General features: G+C 46.5%; 1 protein-coding gene across 4 annotated transcripts in view; it reads right to left on the reverse strand.

Annotated features, from left to right (window-relative positions):
- Positions 1-21,236, reverse strand: part of PTK2 (protein tyrosine kinase 2) — a 263,844-nt gene that overhangs the window by 210,917 nt on the left and 31,691 nt on the right. The window contains exon 1 of one of the 4 annotated variants that reach the window (XM_088448058.1): positions 15,893-15,964. The exons of the other annotated variants lie outside the window; for them this stretch is intronic. Within the exon in view, the coding sequence (XP_088304184.1) occupies positions 15,893-15,932 (40 nt within the window). The 5' untranslated portion in view covers positions 15,933-15,964. Of the gene's footprint in view, positions 1-15,892; positions 15,965-21,236 lie in introns of those variants that run through there. 4 annotated transcript variants of the gene reach the window in all.

The raw sequence follows: 21,236 nt of genomic DNA on the forward strand, positions 1-21,236 counted from the left end.
AGCTTTAAAATGACCCTCCCCCTAGTGCCTAACCCCCCCCCTTCCACACCCTAACCCTCCACCAAGTGCCTAACCCTCTCCTTCCGCACCGTAGCTCCCCCTAGTGCCTAACCCTTCCCAGAAGCTTTAACCTAATCCTCCCCTTCCGCATCCTAACCCTAAAAATCATGCGTTTACCTTTTCTGTCAACCATTTGTATGTCGACCTTTTGAACAGCTTGACTTAAGTCAATGTCGACCTTTTGACCTTGCCAACCATTTGACCCTGTCGACCATCTGCCGTCAACCTATTGTCTGTAACTAGACACTGTGGATCTTCCATCCCAGCAGCTGGACATTCAATACTTTTATTTCTTGCTTGAAGTGTATTTAGCTGGGGAGGGGTAGACACAGAGGCCCTCATTCAGAGCCGTACGTTCTGAGCAGAGCGCACGCTCTGAATGAGGGCCGGGCTCCATCTTCATGGAGCGTCCTCCTGGACGCTCGTATAGCTGTGGGTCACCACCCACAGGCTATACGAGCGTGCATTGTGATGGTCGCGATGGTCGAGACCATCGCGACCATCGAATTTGCGAGCCGGAGCCTGCGGTTGAGGTTTTCAACCACAAGCTCCGGAGTGATTTTGGCTCTATCAGAGCCAAAATCACTCTCACTGACATCACTAGTGATGTCAGTGGGCCGGCTTCTGACGGGAGGCGTTCCCGTGGGAACGCCCCCGTCAGGGAGGCACGCCCACCAAAGGGGACGTGCTGTCAATCAACATTGACAGCACGCCCCCTTTGATCGGACACAACGAGCGAAGGACTTTCCTTCGCTCGTCGCGTCTGGCGCATGCGCACGACGGAGCTCACTGCGTCGTGCGCATGCTCAGTCCATAACATCGACCCACTTGCGAGCGGACAGCCGCTCGCGAGTGGGTCTGAATCAGGCCCAAAGTGACTGACAGCTTTGCAGACTTGCAGTGTGTAGATTGGCAGGATTTCGAGGTCCTTTAATAAGCAGGAGGAGCAGCAATAAATTAATAATGCAGGTGAAGAATCTCCCGTGCACACAAAGCAATCTCTATTTAAACTTCACATAATCATATTATTACTTGCACTTGGCTGTTTGTACAATAAGGTCACAATTCTGACACAATGAAATGTGGACAGCAGACCATGCAGAATAAAAGTGAATTATACTCCGCTCTCTCGCTCATGGAGAAATCTTTATTTTACAAGCGGACATGGCAGAAGCATCGCTTGCCATTAGGAAAGTCGGATGATTTGAGTGGACAGGCTTCGGTGAGTCACCGGCTGCCAGGAACACTCTATCTGGAAACAGATAACACAACGGTAATTTATGAATCAGATGAGCGTGGACACTTTTCCTGATCTGCTCTCAGTGTCTGGTGCCAGAACGGAGATCACAGCCACAATGCATTCTGCATTACGTGTATCTGACGAGTGCAGCTGCCCTGTAAAAATGACTATTCCAGTGAACGCCGCTGAGCCGAGGGCGAAATATGTGAGAGATTCATTTAAAAAAGGGAAATGGCCTCTTATTTATGAGCAACTATGGGGCCTATGTATTCATAGTCGCGGAACTGCCACCATTATTAAGGTTTCATATTGCGGCAGACATTTGAATTTTTTAATGAAAATATCCCAGTTATGTACAAAGGGGAACTCGGTTGCGGTAACCTCTGTCCCTGCGAGTTACGTTCCCGGCGTATAGGAGGAGTCGTTCAGCTTTGTGAAACGCTTCTCCTGTGGAAGCTGACACTGTGCATGCGCACAATGGCAGCTACCGCCGGCCGGAGGCTGCGGGAAAGGGAGCGAAAGATATCTCTCCTGCTCATAAGCCTCCATATGCTTAAAGCAGTTTACACCATCTTCAGATGGGACCAGACTTGGAAAAGCTTTTTTGCTTTTTGCAGTTTGGTACATAAGGCAGAGATCGTAGTCCCCATTGATAAAAATCCCCTGCATTGTGCCATTAGTAAATAGGTCTAATTCCCAAACTTATTTAGAATCTTCAGATTCTACGTAATTTTATTTAAAAAAAAAAAAAAAAACTTGATACATAGGCCCATTTGCCTGATTCTTACGTTCAGTATGACAACGGACTATGGGGTTTATGTACTCATAATAGCAGACCTGCAGCAATTATCGTGTATTCGCAGGGGATATTTTCATTTTTAATGAAAGTATCCATGCTATGTACAAAGGGGAACTCACAGGGACAGTGGTTGCGGTAATCGATGTCCCTGCGAGTTAGATCCCCGGCAAATTGTAGAACGTTTTCACAGAAGTGAAATACTTCTCCGGAGGAAGTGCTGATTAGCCAGAGATTTCCTGCATTGTGCCATTAGTACAAAATCATATATTATATTATATATATAATTATTGCAAAACTGCAGTCTCTGCATCATTTTATGTAAAAGAACAGATTGATGCATAGGCCCCTTTGAACCTTAATGGATAGAGCGACGTATAAACAAAACATATGCACAATAATCCTAGGTTTACACGGTACAATAAGCTTTAGCAAACGGGCTCCTGGGGAATGGGATTCAATCTGGCCAGGTGGAACGGTCACATTGCGTCTTCCAGCATTCAACGTTTTCCCCTCGTACCCCCATAGAGGAGCGAGGGAGGACTTGAGATGTTGGCACTACCGTAACTGGCAGAGTTGTGCGCAGCCAGGCACGGTGGAGATGTAACAAGAGGCCTGTGCGCTTTATATCCCACAGCATAGAAAGGGAGGAAGCTTAGTACTGAATGGGGAGGGGTTGCTAATAAAGTAAATATTCTGTATACTCTGCATTCTATTCCCTGTGATGGGGACATCTCAGGGACCACCAGGGGGCAGAGTTTAGAGTTCCCAGTCACACAGGAGAGCTTATTAGGGTACCCTGAGCAGGCCATGCTTTAAGGTCTTCCCTGTTTGCGGTTATTAAATGCATGCACAAATCTGGACCACATGTAACGGCCTGTAAGATGTGGACAGCAGTAAGATTACGGCCATTTAGCCGCTAGATTTAAAGATCCAAACTGTTTTAAGAAAAAGGCAACCTGGTTTTGTAAACTAGACAGATATATATGAGATAGATATGAGATGAGATAGATAGATATTATCTATCTAGTCTATCTCATCTATCTCTCTCATATCTATCTATCTCAGAGCATTAGCTAGACTTTTTGGTGCCCTGTGCCAGAAAGAGCATTGGCGCCCCCCTCATTTTTTAAAGGGACATAGGGCCTGATTCAGAGCCGCTCGTAAGCGGCCGCTCGTTCGCTCCGAGCGATGTTTGCACAACTGCGCATGAATACGGATCGTTCTACGCATGCGCGAACCAGTCAGTGAGGCAGAAATTCGTTTGTTCGCTAAACAGCGAATGCCTGCTATTTTCAGTGACAGGAGGAGGCGTATGTGGGTGGTAACAGGGGAAGGTGGTTGAAAACGGGGAGTGGAGAGCCGAACGCAGGCGTGCTTAAAGGTCAAAACGAGCGTTTTAAGGGTGTGCATAATTAATACAGGAGCGTCATTGACCACGTCACTGGGTTATTTTATAGCCAGAACTGCTCGCAAGATTGTGGTAGCAAAAACCAACCACAAGAATAGCGAGCAGTTCATACGCTGGTCGATGTATTCGATTAATCTAATAAATAGCGGACATGATGTAGGATGCGAGCGGCCAGGGGGCATATTTTTCAAAAAAACGACTGCAAGTTTTGTTCGCTCGTTCAGACCTAGAGGCGTGAACAGACCGCAAAGAGCGAACGGTTCATTTGAATAGCCACCCCTATTTTCTGGACGAGCGAGCGCTAATTGCGTCTGGCTCTGAATCAGGCCCATAATGCACCCAAAAAAGGGCCATGGCTTCATAGGGAAGGGCCAGGGAAGAGATAGGGGAGGCCAGGAGATGCTGGGGATAAATAGGGACATAATATAGTGCACCTGAGAGAGGGCCATAGCCTCATGGGGAAGGGCCAGGGAAGAGATAGGGGAGGTCAGGAAATGCTGGGGATAAATAGGGACATAATATAGTGCATCTGAGAGAGGACCATGGCCTCATGGGGAAGGGCCAGGGAAGAGATAGGGGAGGCCAGGAGATGCTGGGGATGAAATAAGAGGAAGCTACAAGCAAGATTGATAAACAGAAATTTGACAGGCCCAAACAGCGCCCCCTGCCCTGTGGTGCCCTGTGCCATGGCACCGGCCGCACTACCCTAGCTACGGCCCTGATCTATCTAGCTAGCTCATATATCCATCTCTTATCTATCTGCTTTAAATCTGGTAGCGACATCACCAAAATGGCGCAACTGCCTACAACTCACAGGCAAATTCAATTTGGGCCTAAGTATTGGAACAAATACCTTAGCATGTTCTTTCTGAAATTGCAGAGGCAAAGGTTATAATTCAAAACAGAGATAGAACTGCCTCTTCTGGATATACCTGTCCATTCCCTGAAGAGCTTACATGCTTAACGGTGTAATAGAAAGGTCATTGGGGGACTTCAGGCAATCGGCCAATCAAGACACTTGTTCCTAAATGTAAATCTTAATTTGACTCGCGAGTGAGCGCTTAGCGATAAGAGACATGATCCGGTAGGAGAACCCAGCTTCCCTGCGATCAGTACGGAGCGAGAGGCACTGCTACAATACAGAGTGCGCCATTTTGTATTTTGCCCACAAGAGGGCAGAACGCAGATGTGTAGCTGCGACCGGTAAGGAACCACAGACAAGGGTCTGATATCTGAACCTTAAATCTGTTTATTCCCTTCAGCAAAAGTGCGATCCTGCGACGACACAGTACAAACCCTCCCTCAAGCACATACTTTACGTGCTCAGTGTGTAGACCATGAAGTCGTTGTCAGCAGAACATAATGATGGAGGAGCAGGAACACAGGAGAGGGTCCAGGCCGACTAGTCTCAGGGGAAAAGACAGCGTCACATTGGGGGGCTACATGCATGGACAAAGAATGGAGACCCCCAGATCAGATGGGGAACCCTGTAGCAGGGAAGATATTTTGCTGTGCAGACTCCCACGTGTTAGTGTACGGAGTCTCTCACGCTGGACGGCAATCTGAAGCTGGGTAAACGCTAAACGATATATCGTGTTGGCGTGGATCGTCACGATATACTGTACAAAACATATAATGAGCCTGATTCAGTGATTTACGCAACGCCAATATGTACGCAGATCTAGAGATGGCTAGCCACTGCGCACGTGCGAATGCTGCACTACGATCGCACAGATGATTCACTCGCAAAGTGAGCGACAGGTAGTCGCAGTTTGAGGGAGGTAATGGGGGGGCTGCTGGGCAAACGTAGGCGTGTCGGACCGTTTGAACGTCATTTCATGGGGGTGCATAAATTAGCCGTTGCGATTTCCTTCGCAGCATCAGCGCTCTCAGTGTTCCAGTTAGACTCGCCTTGCGTGCTGCGTGACTGGCCGATATCTGTCGATGTTACCGATGTTTACGCAGTTGTACGTCTTCGGGAAGGATATGAGAAGGCAGCAGGGGGCGTCCCTACGTCTGGCTAAGCTTTGGAAGGCATTAGCAAATTTTTTGGCCATTTCGATCCGTAAGAGATCGCAGTTTCGAATGCATTAGCGTAAATCTCAAAATCAGGCCAGTTGTTCACGACATCCGTTCGTCGCATTGTCCCATCTGTTCTACACAGCAAATGGGACGATGCGAGAAACGACGCGGTGCCGTTACAAGCAGCGTGTGACGGACACATCTAGTGGTTGTACTCCGGACTGCGCAGTGTGTACGGCGCACAAGATGTATCGTTGCATAGCATCGCACAGTCGCTGGGTCACACCTCGTATAGTGAGCACCCAGCTTTACTTATCCTCGCCAATCTCTGACCCATTGCCTGACGTACAGGCATTACACCGTGACCATCAAGGTCAAACTACCATAATTTAGGGGAGCTGGAGGAAGGGAAACCCAACCCTGTAGCCAGGCAGGTGCTAACGGAGCTGTACAGGGAGGGCGGGATGAGAGGGGACCTCTTCTTTTTCATTTGGTCCCTGGGCCTCATTCAGGAGAGGACGCAGGATTCATCGCAGCTGCTAACATGGTACGCAACATTGGATCATATGCGTAACCAGGGACCTGCTAGGTGACCCATGGGATCTCGCAAGCCGGCTGCCACAGATGCTGAAAAGAGGTCAGGAAGCCTACGTCAGACTATGGAGATCCTGGTCTCGTCGTCGTCCCCCCCCACGACAGCGGTGACACGCCTTCATTTCACACGCGTCCCCCGAAACTGCAGCAGACTGTCAATCACTCAATGTCTGCTACCGACCTGCGAGTGACATCGCAGATCTGTACTGCACACGCTCAATAGGAGTCTGGGGCCTGCGTAAAAGGCTTCCCCGCATCCCCTCCTGAATCGGGCCCTCTATGAAGTCACTCTCCCAGCCAGGTGTAAACGCATTGAGGGTTTCTGTGAGTAGGTTATATTCAGCCCTTCTAACTTTCATGTAAACTGAAATGTTGAGATCATTACTCCCAAACTGCTCTCTGACATGTACATTACACAGAATGGGGCAGACTCTGAATTGGGAGCAAAAAAAAAAAAAAAAAAAAGACATTTGCACCTTGGCAAACCCATATTGCACAGCAGGTGGGGCAGATATAAAATGTACAAAGATATTTAGGTTTGGGAGAAGGGTGTCCGAACGGATATCTAAAGCGCAGAATAAAAATAAGGCTGCCCGGCCTGTGTGGGCTACATGCAACAGCAGCCGGCATTTACCCTGCATGCACACATAATAAATCTATTTGCACTACTTGCTATTTTTTGCTCAACTCGGGAATATAGGTGCCATATTGGCTTATGTTACACCAGAGAAAAGGGTATGCAACACGAGTTTCATCTGCAGTCTATGGGCCAGATTCAGTACGGATCGCAACTGTGATGGCAATAGCGATTACGCACACAGTCTCGCTGCGACAGTATGCTAATCCACTGCAATCGCCATGCCGTCGCAGCACAACATAAGGACGCCCGCTTTACCTTACACACATCTGTAATCCTTAGCAAGACTGCGAAACCATCGGTAACATGGAGTACCATCGCAGCCTCACGCAGACTTGCTAACTTCATTGCACGCTATGAGTACTCAGGCTGCGTAAGGCATCGCGGTGGCTAATTGATGCACACCCCTGTAATGGCATTCAAACGTACTACCGCGCCTTCCTGTCGCTCTGCGACGGGTCTGCGTAGTCGCTGCAATCGCAGTCCCAATTCTCAGCGGCCGGTTTACGCATGCGCAGACGACAACAATCGACCGATTGCGTGCATAATCGCGGTTGCAATCGGTACTGAATCAGGTCCTATACGCATTCTGCACTTCGACTGCTAAATACAAGCCGGCTTTATGGCAGGCACAAGTCATAGACCCGTACGCCCAAGTTTTACCTATGTTGCAACATTCGCTATTCGGTATTCTTATACCTGCTAAATCAATTCTAATGCGCTATGGCACATGCTGGCACTATGTAAGTGCTGATAAAAAGAAAAGTTAATAATACGGCAGAAACAGTCTCCATATTGCATTCGCCACCCCCCAAAAAAAACACAAAAAAAAAAAAAACGGTTAAAAACACTCTGAAAGGCGTATACTGTGCCTGGGCAACTAAGGAAGCACCAATCAGTTTCAGCGGGGCACTGGCGAGCAGCCAATCAGAAGCACTAGACCCGGTGACCATCATCCTCCTCTGCTATATGCGCCAGCCCCTGACTGTCAGCAAGTGATCCATCAGTTTGCAATTGCATGAACATGTCTTTAGCGTAGTCAGCTTCCGCCAGAACGATCCTGTCCCGCCACATTCAGCCTATCCAGGCGCACAAAACTGGAGTCGTGAGCCTGGCACATGTTAAATTTGCAGACTCTTCTGAGTATGTGCAGAGCGTTTTCACGTAACTGGCGCAGTAGTCACTTTGCATGAGCCCCTAATCACTTCTATAAAGACAGTCTTTTGTTTCAAGAGCTAGATTCATTGTGCCAATGTATATCTGAAGAATCACATTGGCCTACGCTGTCCATTCAATTATGTCATAATAAAGCTGGGTACACACTATGCAATATATCGGCCACGGCGGATTGGAGCGACCATCGTGCGGTGTGTACCCTGAAAACCACCCATTATTATACGATAAATTGGGAGGTGGCATCTTGCTGCACATTAGATGGGAAGACGAGGCGGTATAGTTTACATTATACATGTAACAATAATATATCACACTATGGTCCAGCAGGTCATGCAGCGTGTCTGGCGATCGTTACATCGCATCGCTAGGCCGCCTGGTCGCCCAGGTGTGTACAGGGTTTTACATAAACGCAAACCGCTCCACTTCCACCACATGCCATCTTTATAACCTGTAATCACATGTATCACCCATACGTGATGGACAGCCGGGCGCTCCATAGTACAGGTGGCGACAAGCGGATGCATCCACATTGCTGGGTCATTCCATGTCAAATGGACCAGGGGCCCCCTCTTGGGAATGGGTATAAACGCTGAAGATCTCGACAGGGGAGGCAAGTATACTAACCCTACCCCTCTCCCCTCTCTCCCCCCAAACTTCCCTCTTTGGTGCCCAACTCTAACCTCCTCCCCGGTGGTGCCTAACCCTAATCCCCACCCTAAACCTAACCCTCCCGGGGATGGGTCTAAGCCTAATCTCCCCCCGGGGGTGCCTAAACCTATACCCCCACCCCCCCATCCCCGGGGAAAATGCAATACTTACCGGGGTCCGGACGTTCGGGATTCTGGCGTTAGGGATTCTGACGCTGGTATCCTGATCTCCTTCGGGAATTCGGCGTCAGCATTTTGCCGGGCGGCGGGATTCCGGCGACGGTATTTCGACAGACGCCATCCCGTCCACTGGCAATTTAACTACATCCCTCTCACTTGACCATCTTTGATTTTGTTGAAATTATGAATGAAGGTTGGTATATTTGTAGAACTATCTTTGGTAAAGTGTCAGGTCACAGTACGCAATAGTAATGGAGTTATGGCCCTGGTAGTGGAAAATGGCGACACGGCCACCGACTACGCGGTGCATAATCGGCAATGTTCAAGTAATTGCTGTGGCAGACCTATGAGAGCAAACGCTGTAAAAGTGCACAGGCTTATACACAGGTTCATACACAGGCTCCTAACACAGGCTCCTACAACTGCTGATGCGGATTTAAAAAAAAAAATCGCTGCCCCAAGGCTTACAAAAAAGTACTTTGACAGTATGAGGCCAAAGTCGGGCAAAAAATCTGTTGTGTAACATTTTTTCTGGAATTCTGCTGCCCATATCTCCTAAGGAAAACATTCGTATAGCAAACTATCCAAGTGGACACCATCACAATCATAAAATAAGACTTTAGTGACTTAAGGCCTGATTCAGACGCGCTCGCAAGCGGGTCGATGGTGCCCTAGTGCGCATGCGCACGACGGAGGGAGCTCCGTCGTCCATATGCGCGAGACCCGGGGAGCGACGGGGAAACAGTCGCACCAGGTCTCACACCAAAGGAGGCGTGCTGTCGATGGGAACGCCTACCGCCTGGGTCCGGCCCCACTGACATCACTAGTGATGTCAGTGGGAGTGATTTTGGCTCTGATAGAGCCAAAATCACTCCAGGGCTTGTGGTCACCGAGACCCTACCGCAGGGTGACCATCGCAACCATCATCATGGACGCTCACATAAGCTGTGGGTGGCAACCCACAGCTTTGCGAGCGTCCAAGAGGCCGCTCCAAGTTTAGGTAGGAGGGCCCTGATTCAGAGCGAGCGCTCTGGTCAGAGCGTCCGGCTCTGAATCAGGCCCTTAGTTCCTGTGACGATGTCATCTAAACTTGCTTTCACAAATCGCACGTTAAATTTTCCGCCATTTTTGAAGAAAAATGGCAAAAAAAAAGCAGCATAACAGATTTTCTTAAAACAAAATTCATTAAAAAGAGCAGACTTTAAACTACGACATGTCTTTTTTCTGGATAGGCGTTTTACCTCAGAACGGAGAAAACAAGCTTTAAAGTTAGGTCGCTTTTGCCTTATGCAGCACTAAAAAAATTTTACACGACAGATGTTTTGGCCTAATACTGAGAAAAAAACACTTTTTTTAAGCCTTGGAGGTAGCAATTTTTTAAATCAGCATCAACAGTTGTATAAGCCTGTGTATGGGCCCATGCATGAGCCGATGCATGAGCCCATGTACTTTCACAGCGTTTGCTCTCAAAGAATTGCCACAGCAGTTTCACCAACCTCCATTATAAGGGACGCAACTCTATACTGTGACCTGCCACTTTACTAAAGTTAGTTCTACATATATACCAACCTTCATGCAAAATCGCAGATAGTCATGTGGGGACGATTTTCTAAATTGTTCCACTTAACACGGAATGACCCTGCTAAATTCTAGGCACATATACGGAATATTCCGAAATACGGAATTTTTTTGGCAAGACCGAGATAATGAAACATTCGATTTTTGATGGTTCAATGTACACAAACTTAGTCTAAAGGCACAAATTATTAAAAATATTGTATACAATGACCTTCAGGCTGTGTGTATAAGGTGTATATAACACATAAATGCATTCTGTGTGTATATTTGGGTCCCATTGCCAAGATATTTCATTATGATATGAAAATATTCCAAAATACGGAATATTCCGTTATCCAAAATATCTCTGGTCCCAAGTGATAGATAGATAGATAGATAGATAGATAGATAGATAGATAGATAGATAGATAGATAGATAGATAGATAGATAGATAGATAGATAGATAGATAGGATAGATAGGATAGATAGGATAGATAGATAGATATCTCAAACTCGGCACTCACTCGGCACTCAAACTGCAACTCGTTTAAATACAGGGAACGTTGGTTCCAAAATATTGCAATAATTTGGTAAGCTGACCACCGCTTCACGGTCATTCCCATCTGGGCAGTCCCTACACTGATTCTCAGATATAAGATCTGGGTCTGCCACCTTTGACTCAAGCTTGCATACATTTTAAACATGAAACTGGGTCCTGCCTTAAAGAGACAGGACAAAACCCAGGGATATCAGTTACTAAGCACTTAGAAAAAGAAAAAAAGTTTGTCTTACATTTGAAAACCAGGGTGCCCTAGCAAGTGTGACCACAAAAATTAAATAAACGACAGGCTTAAAACATGGTATGCAGCTGCTGTGTGATGAGCCAAAGGTGGCAGACAAAGATCATTTATCTGAGAATCAGTGTAGGGACTGGCCGGATGGGAATGACCGTGAAGCGGTGGTCAGCTTGACAAATTATTGCAATATTTTGGAACTAACGTTCCCTCTATTTAAAAGAGTTGCAGTTTGAAAACCGAGTGTAGAGTTTGAATGATATTTTTTATGTAGATGGTGTGGTCACATGCCAAGGGCACCCCAGATGGTTGAGTGCCGTGGATTAAGCGTGAGTGAGTATGTATGTATGTATGTGTATATATATATATATATATATATATATATATATATATATATATATATATGTATGTATGTGTATATATATATATATATATATATATATATATATATATATATATATACATACACATACACACACACATACACATATATATATACATACACATATATATATACATACATACACACACACACACCTATCTATCTATCTATATCCACTGAACGGCAGTCTCACCAGTTACCCAACTTGTGAAAGCTTGTGTAAAACATTACAAACACAGGCTCAGGGAGACGTATATCCTGGATGTGATCAGTAATTGGGGGCTGTCATGCTGTTTCCTCTGCCAAAATAAACTCACCTCATCCACAGACTCCAGCTGAACATTGCCTCTGGCTGCAAAATTGTAATGAGTAGTGGTAGAACGCATGCTTAGTACTCAGAATGTTTGGATCACACTTAAGGTGCCCATACACGGTGCGATAAAGCAGCTGATCCGACGGATTGGTGCGTTTTGGCTGCTACACTGTACAGTGTATGGGTACGATATCGGATAGTGCGCGCACCCGTGGGGTCGTACATCGCACCCCCAGATCTTACTGCAGGTTCAGTCAATCTGGGGATGCGATGTGCGATCCCATGCAGCGCTATGCGGGTGGGAGGAGCCGGCATATCGGGTGGTCGGCCACCCGATCGCACAGTGTGTGGGGACCGCCAGATATGTCAGACGTCTGATCCCCCCTCGTTGCGGCACACGGTGCATATCGCACAGTGTATGGACAGCTTTAATCTAGTCTGACGGATCGTCCTCTGATTGGAGGTTTCCTTAGGAGAGGAATCTTTTGTTCAAAAACCATGGAAGTAAAATTATATCACTGTGACCGACTGTCACATAACACAGACAGGTCTATAGCGCAGCAGTGCTGGTTTCCGAGAGCGGTATTACTCACCCGCTGGTTCTGGAGAGGAGGAGTAATACACCCCCCCTGCTGTAGAAAGTACAGTAGTACTGGTTGTGGAGAGTAGTATTACTACCCCACTGTAGAAAGTACAGTAGTACTGGTTGTGGAGAGTAGTATTACTACCCCGCTGTAGAAAGTACAGTAGTACTGGTTGTGGAGAGTAGTATTACTACCCCGCTGTAGAAAGTACAGTAGTACTGGTTGTGGAGAGTATTATAACTACCCCGCTGTAGAAAGTACAGTAGTACCTGTTGTGGAGAGTATTATAACTACCCCGCTGTAGAAAGTACAGTAGTACCGGTTCTGGAGAGTAGTATTACTATCCCGCTGTAGAAAGTACAGTAGTACCGGTTGTGGAGAGTAGTATTACTATCCCGCTGTAGAAAGTACAGTAGTACCGGTTGTGGAGAGTAGTATTACTATCCCGCTGTAGAAAGTACAGTAGTACCGGTTGTGGAGAGTAGTATTACTACCCCGCTGTAGAAAGTACAGTAGTACCGGTTGTGGAGAGTAGTATTACTATCCCGCTGTAGAAAGTACAGTAGTACCGGTTGTGGAGAGTAGTATTACTATCCCGCTGTAGAAAGTACAGTAGTACCGTTTGTGGAGAGTAGTATTACTACCCCGCTGTAGAAAGTACAGTAGTACCGGTTGTGGAGAGTAGTATTACTACCCCGCTGTAGAAAGTACAGTAGTACCGGTTGTGGAGAGTAGTATTACTACCCCGCTGTAGAAAGTACAGTAGTACCGGTTGTGGAGAGTATTATAACTACCCCGCTGTAGAAAGTACAGTAGTACCGGTTGTGGAGAGTATTATAACTACCCCGCTGTAGAAAGTACAGTAGTACCGGTTGTGGAGAGTAGTATTACTACCCCGCTGTAGAAAGTACAGTAGTACCGGTTGTGGAGAGTATTATAACTACCCCGCTGTAGAAAGTACAGTAGTACCGGTTGTGGAGAGCAGTATTACTACCCCGCTGTAGAAAGTACAGTAGTACCGGTTGTGGAGAGCAGTATTACTACCCCGCTGTAGAAAGTACAGTAGTACCGGTTGTGGAGAGCAGTATTACTACCCCGCTGTAGAAAGTACAGTAGTACCGGTTGTGGAAAGCAGTATTACTACCCCGCTGTAGAAAGTACAGTAGTACCGGTTGTGGAAAGCAGTATTACTACCCCGCTGTAGAAAGTACAGTAGTACCGGTTGTGGAAAGCAGTATTACTACCCCGCTGTAGAAAGTACAGTAGTACCGGTTGTGGAAAGCAGTATTACTACCCCGCTGTAGAAAGTACAGTAGTACCGGTTGTGGAGAGCAGTATTACTACCTCGCTGTAGAAAGTACAGTAGTACTGGTTGTGGAGAGTATTATAACTACCCCGCTGTAGAAAGTACAGTAGTACTGGTTGTGGAGAGTATTATAACTACCCCGCTGTAGAAAGTACAGTAGTACTGGTTGTGGAGAGTATTATAACTACCCCGCTGTAGAAAGTACAGTAGTACTGGTTGTGGAGAGTATTATAACTACCCCGCTGTAGAAAGTACAGTAGTACTGGTTGTGGAGAGTATTGTAACTACCCCGCTGTAGAAAGTACAGTAGTACCGGTTGTGGAGAGTAGTATTACTACCCCGCTGTAGAAAGTACAGTAGTACCGGTTGTGGAGAGCAGTATTACTACCCCGCTGTAGAAAGTACAGTAGTACCGGTTGTGGAGAGCAGTATTACTACCCCGCTGTAGAAAGTACAGTAGTACCGGTTGTGGAAAGCAGTATTACTACCCCGCTGTAGAAAGTACAGTAGTACCGGTTGTGGAAAGCAGTATTACTACCCCGCTGTAGAAAGTACAGTAGTACCGGTTGTGGAAAGCAGTATTACTACCCCGCTGTAGAAAGTACAGTAGTACCGGTTGTGGAAAGCAGTATTACTACCCCGCTGTAGAAAGTACAGTAGTACCGGTTGTGGAGAGCAGTATTACTACCTCGCTGTAGAAAGTACAGTAGTACTGGTTGTGGAGAGTATTATAACTACCCCGCTGTAGAAAGTACAGTAGTACTGGTTGTGGAGAGTATTATAACTACCCCGCTGTAGAAAGTACAGTAGTACTGGTTGTGGAGAGTATTATAACTACCCCGCTGTAGAAAGTACAGTAGTACTGGTTGTGGAGAGTATTATAACTACCCCGCTGTAGAAAGTACAGTAGTACTGGTTGTGGAGAGTATTATAACTACCCCGCTGTAGAAAGTACAGTAGTACTGGTTGTGGAGAGTATTATAACTACCCCGCTGTAGAAAGTACAGTAGTACTGGTTGTGGAGAGTATTATAACTACCCCGCTGTAGAAAGTACAGTAGTACTGGTTGTGGAGAGTATTATAACTACCCCGCTGTAGAAAGTACAGTAGTACTGGTTGTGGAGAGTATTATAACTACCCCGCTGTAGAAAGTACAGTAGTACTGGTTGTGGAGAGTAGTATAACTACCCCGCTGTAGAAAGTACAGTAGTACTGGTTGTGGAGAGTAGTATAACTACCCCGCTGTAGAAAGTACAGTAGTACTGGTTGTGGAGAGTAGTATAACTACCCCGCTGTAGAAAGTACAGTAGTACTGGTTGTGGAGAGTAGTATAACTACCCCGCTGTAGAAAGTACAGTAGTACCGGTTGTGGAGAGTATTATAACTACCCCGCTGTAGAAAGTACAGTAGTACTGGTTGTGGAGAGTATTGTAACTACCCCGCTGTAGAAAGTACAGTAGTACTGGTTGTGGAGAGTAGTATAACTACCCCGCTGTAGAAAGTACAGTAGTACTGGTTGTGGAGAGTATTATAACTACCCCGCTGTAGAAAGTACAGTAGTACCGGTTGTGGAGAGTATTATAACTACCCCGCTGTAGAAAGTACAGTAGTACCGGTTGTGGAGAGTATTATAACTACCCCGCTGTAGAAAGTACAGTAGTACTGGTTGTGGAGAGTATTATAACTACCCCGCTGTAGAAAGTACAGTAGTACTGGTTGTGGAGAGTAGTATAACTACCCCGCTGTAGAAAGTACAGTAGTACTGGTTGTGGAGAGTAGTATAACTACCCCGCTGTAGAAAGTACAGTAGTACTGGTTGTGGAGAGTAGTAATACTCCCATGTAATACCAATAACAGCAGCACCATATTTGTTAGAGTATAAAGAATGGCTGGAATAGCATAATAATCCCTTGCATTACAGACACTATACTCATCCTTTATACTGTAAAACATATTCCGTCTTTCAAAGCTTCCAGGCGACTAATTATACGTCTTTTCCACCCACCAACGTTTCACGCAGTTCTCACTGTCACCTGCATCATTTTCTAATAAAATTCCGCAAGCTGTAGACAGGTTAATAGCAACACACAGCAGCTGCATACCATGTTTTCCCCTGAATAAATACAGCCGATTCCTGATCATGAAGTTATCAGACTGCAATCCCAGCATAACAGGTTATCGGGAATACCCACCATCTCTGCTGGCGCAGCTGAAGATCCCAAAAACCTGCATTGTATCTGCTCATCCCACGGGGACCCTGCAGAGAGATCCACGGCCGGCTCCTATCTTCTAATCTGCTTATCGCTGGAGTAGGGACATTCTTTCCAGGCAAATCATAACATGCCCCAAAAACTTTTTTTTTTTTCTTCTCTCTCAAAACCTTGTAACCAAAAGTAGTGATAGAGAGACACGAGCAGCCAAAATCCATTATCACCCACAACACTAAAGTCAATTTTCCCCTTGAGATAGGGAGAAATTATTAAAATACTGTAATTGTCATTGTAAGCCAGTATAGCGAGAAAAGAAACATAAAAACAACAATTTCACTGCCCAAAAGTTCAGACGAGACTGTACAAGCTGGAATGTAAAAATCCCTCTTGTACGGGAGACCAGCAATAGCGACATTCATCTCACAAACATCCTCCTCATTAGCCCATAGCACAATAAAACAATCAATTACAAATAGATACAATGGAATAGGTGTACTGGGGAAAAAACAAAGTTTTACTGTTATGGGCCATATGCAATTCCAGGCGAAAAGTCCCGTACTTCCACCACGTCGCTGGTTTTCAATGCTGAAAAGTATCGCACGCGTGCCCGCTTTTCCCCGTATTCAATGAGAACTCGGCGAAAACTGAAGTCGGCGGCGAAACTGTAACATGCAAAAAGTCCTGTCAGATTTGGTGATAACAGCCTGAGACCCCCCAAAAGATGCACTGACATTGGGGATCACTGTAGATAGATACCCCCGAATAGGCCTGCTGAAGGTATTTGGGGGACTTAAATGCTCTCAATAGAGATACTTTTCTGCAGTAACGGACTTATCGCAGCTAACTGAATACGGCCCTAAGTCTATCATAAACCTGCAAACACCAACCTAAAGTCACGTTATAGGGCATTAGGCGCACCATTTGAGGTCTTTATGTACCATGGCATGGAGTCATGCCAACATCTGGTATGGTGCACAATGTAACTTTCACGAGAAGTTCACTCAGCTGAGACCTTGTTAATGCTGGTGGAAAACCCTGCCCAATGCTTTGCTCCAGAAGGCCCCATATATGCTCAACATGGGTTGGGATCTGGAGACACAACAACAACACACCGATATCAGTGTCACACTCCCCAAACCATTGGTTCTTTGTACCACTGAACATAAACAGAACATTGCCAGGCGTGAGGAGTGGTCTATGTACTCCGACCATTATTCATTAAACTGGGTGCTTGCGGCTGTTTTGCCACTATCACCAAGGCCCAGATGTCACCATCTTGGAGAATGCGCTTTCGCCAGTGTTGCCCTTTGACGTTCATCCCTCGGAGGTACATACAGACATCACCTTCGGGTGACGAACACCAGGAAGCCCCCCATCTCTGCGTCCCCGCTCTCCTTCAGGTCGTGGAGTAGGGAGCAAGACCAAAAGGGATGGGAACAGTCTGCTTCTGCATCACATGACCTCATGCGCACAAGGGCGGGAGGTCAGGCAGCGCATCCCGTGCGGAGGACGGAGGAACACCACCACCACCACCAAGCACTGTCTGCTTTCTGTGAAGGACACACCGGTTTATTTCAGCATAAAACACGCCACTTATCACTGTGCTAAATTATAGACCGGGAACATTCAGGCTTTGCTACAAATCACCAGCCAAAAGCTGTTACAATTACTCTGTAAATCAATCCACTTGTGACACATCAAACTGCAACAGATCTTATGTTTCAATCGCTTTTCTGACAGTCATTCAAACATTGGTCTAATTGCCAAGGAATCGTGAGAGGGCCTGGAATACGATATCAGCCATCAGCCTGCAATCTACAGAGCAGCGTTTACTAGCACCTGTCTCCTACAAGACAATGCTCCGACCGCTGTTTGGACACGGTTACAAGGATTAATTGAAGGGTGCAAAAACTAGGCCACAGATGCTTAGCAACACTACCATGACTCCTTACCACAATATCAATATTAACTGTGACAAACCCCTACTTGAAACAACTGATAATTGGATAGACATCTTCCTTATGAATGACCCACACACAGAAACATTTTCTCCACATCAACTCTGACAGGATGTCAGTCCCACTGTGGGCCTGATTCAGAGACGGACGCTATTTGCGGACGGTCGTTCCAAAAAAGGGGCCGGCTATTTAAATTGAGCGCTCGCTCTTTGCGGTTTGTTGACGCCTCTATGTCTGAGCGAGCGTACGAAAAATGCGCTCGCTATTTTGTAAAGACGCCCCTTTGCCGTTCGCATCATACGTCATCTCTGGTATTTATTAGATTAATCGGGTACATCGAAAGGCATCTGAACTGCTCGCAGTAGGTTTTTCTTCCCGCTATCACTGCGAGCAGTTCAGGCTAAAAGACAACAAAGTGACGTGGTCGATGACGCTCCTTTAATAATTATGCACTCCCATTAAACGCCCTTTTGACCGTTTGGCATGCCTGCGTTCGGATCTCCACTCCCCCGTTAACAAGCACCTTCCCCTGTTACCACCCACAAACGGTACATTCTGTCAATCAAATTAGCAGCCCCTCGCTGTTTTGCGAGCGCACGATTTCCGATCGCAATGACTGTTTTGCGCATGCGCATTACGACCCATACGCATGCGCAGTTGTGTGAACATCGATCAAAGCGAACGAGCGGCCGCTTACGAGCGGCTCTGAATCAGGCCCTGTGTCTGCTCTATTATAGTCACCCACCTTCTATTATGGCAATACAAACTCCCCAGTTACTTCATATATACAGTTCCGTGCAGTAATACGCAGCTTTTGATGTATATTAAAGTGAAATAGCGGCACAGTCCTCGAACGGCTCGCCTCTCAGGATCAGCATTGTGGGATACATCCCAAAGACCATCTGAACCTTTATTCCTGTAGAACATTTGAGCCTTAGGGATTCCAGTCACAGCTTTGTGTCCTGGAGATGACACATTAAGCGGCCGGGCTCCGAGGACCGCTCTCCACAGAACGCCGACGCTAATTAACTCTTCTGGAGAGACGTACAAGGAGCCTGTGATCATATAAATGGCGCTTAATATAACATCATAAACTGTACGGCTGTCACAGATAACTGAGAAAGAAGAAGAGCATTCCGAGCTAATGGAAATCTGCTGCTGTGTAATAAGTATATAAGCTAAAGACAGGGAGACTGAAGCCGGCTGTAAAACATGCATTGCTAACAAGGCAGCTATTTGGCCAAAGGGGCTACAAATCAACTTTAATAGGAATATGGCAGCAGGCACTGAGCAACTTAGAAAATGACTTCCTGACAGCAGGCAAAGTGCAGTTCCCCCATCTCTACAATCAGTAATCTCTGCGGTGCTAGGGCGGTATTCCGAGATTTACACTAATGCAATCACAACCGCGATCTCTTACAGACTGCATTAGCAAAAATATGCTAATGTATTCCAAAGCCTTTACGAGCATGGGGACGGCCACTGCGGGCTTCTCATACCCCCGTCAGACGATGTGCAGCAGCGCAAACATTGACGCAGATCGGGCAACCACGCAGCTTCTTAGTGAAGTCTGACCTCTCTCCCCTGACACACTGAGAGATCTGATGCTGTGATCACTATGGCTAATTTATGCACAGCCATGAACAGTCAGACACACCTGCGTTTCACTAGCCACCCCCCCTTGTGCCTCCCTAAACGCTGACTACCTGTCACTCACTTTGCAAATGAATCCCCTGTCCGAACGTAATCCCGACAGGGTTAACATACAGACACTTGTTGGCCGCTGTTCTAACTTTCTCCCTCTCCCTACCCCTCCCTTCCTGGTGCCTAACCCTAAACCACCCCTCCCCTAGTGCCTAAACCTAACCCTCCTCCCTTAGTGCCTAACTCTAAACCTCCCCCTAGTGCCGAACCCTAACCCCCACACTCTAATGGTTCGTACACACTGGGCGATTAAAGTGGACGATTGAACGATAACAATATCGTTATCGTTCAGTCGTCCACTTTATAGTCCATTTTTAACACCAAAACGATGAATGATACCGATGATGTGCGTTCCCGCGGGTCGTTCCTCATTATCGTTCATCGAGTAAACATGCAGGCCAAGCTGACGATATCGTCAGGTTGCTGCATGTTGGGGAATGGGGGGGGGGGGGGGGGGAGAGAGAGCCCAGCGCTGAACGATATCGTTAATGATATCGTTCAGCGGGTGTGCTCAATGTCATGAACGATATTGAGCACACCCTGCCGGGGACACACTAGACGATATCGCTCAAGGGGCATATCGTCTAGTGTGTACGCTCCTTAACCCCTGATACTTACCTTCGGGCTGCTGACTGAACAGACATTGCCCCCACAGAAAAAAAAAAAAAAAAAGAACACAATGGCCCCAACAGAAACAAAATAAAATTGGCCCCCAAAGAATAATAAAAAAAAAAATAACCAGCTTAGAAGGGTCACTGTCATCCCTGTCATGTCCCTCGTCACACTCCGTGACTGAACACACAGTGCAGAGCTGGGAGCAGTGTGCAGAGGGGCGTGCAACGCGGCTACGTCACGCCGCTGCATTTCCAAAGGTCACGACCCGGGCGTGACCTTGAGCCTCCCTGAAGAGCCCAACACTGCCTGGGCCAGCAGCTCTGACCCCTCGACAGCCACTCGCGGAACACTGAAAACCACCGTCATTAGGGAAGGGGCCATCTGTACTTATTGTATCCGTGTTAGTTATGTCTTGTAATTTTCTCATACAATATAGCGCTGCGTAATATGCTGGCGACACATGAATGCTGGATAATACACCGCTATGTGTCAGGTCATGGAAATCATTTATTTACATGGTAATCCAAGCCTATGATATGTAAGAATGGTGACATCATATAATTATTACAATGTGCTCTATGTAATATGGACTCAGGAGCGAGCAGTGGAGTGTGTTGCTACTTACTACATTACTTCCACTACAGCATTACTTATATTTTGTGGGGTCATCCAGTAAATAACGGTTATAGTCCTATAAACATTCCGGTATTCTATTCCCATAACCTCTGTATATTACCCCGACCACGATAAAACCGCCCATAAACGCAGACTGTGTTGTGCCGACACTATTAAAGAATGATTAATAAGACGCTGGCTTAGTACACAGCTTCGCAAAGCGCGTTCCCGGCCTTACTCGCTATTACATACCTAGTTTTCTTTATTAATAATAGTCATCGGGTAAATTACACATACTTAGTGGGTGATGAATATCAGGAAGGCTTTAATTACTGAGACTAATGTGCAGATAGGAGATTCCCTAAGGCTATACAGCATATTGGGTTTGATCAGCTTTGCCGGTTATTTCCCACGTGCAGATTTACACAGCAGGG

Source organism: Taudactylus pleione, unplaced genomic scaffold (assembly GCF_031769625.1).
Source record: "Taudactylus pleione unplaced genomic scaffold, aTauple2 ptg000450l, whole genome shotgun sequence".
NCBI lineage: Eukaryota > Metazoa > Chordata > Amphibia > Anura > Myobatrachidae > Taudactylus > Taudactylus pleione.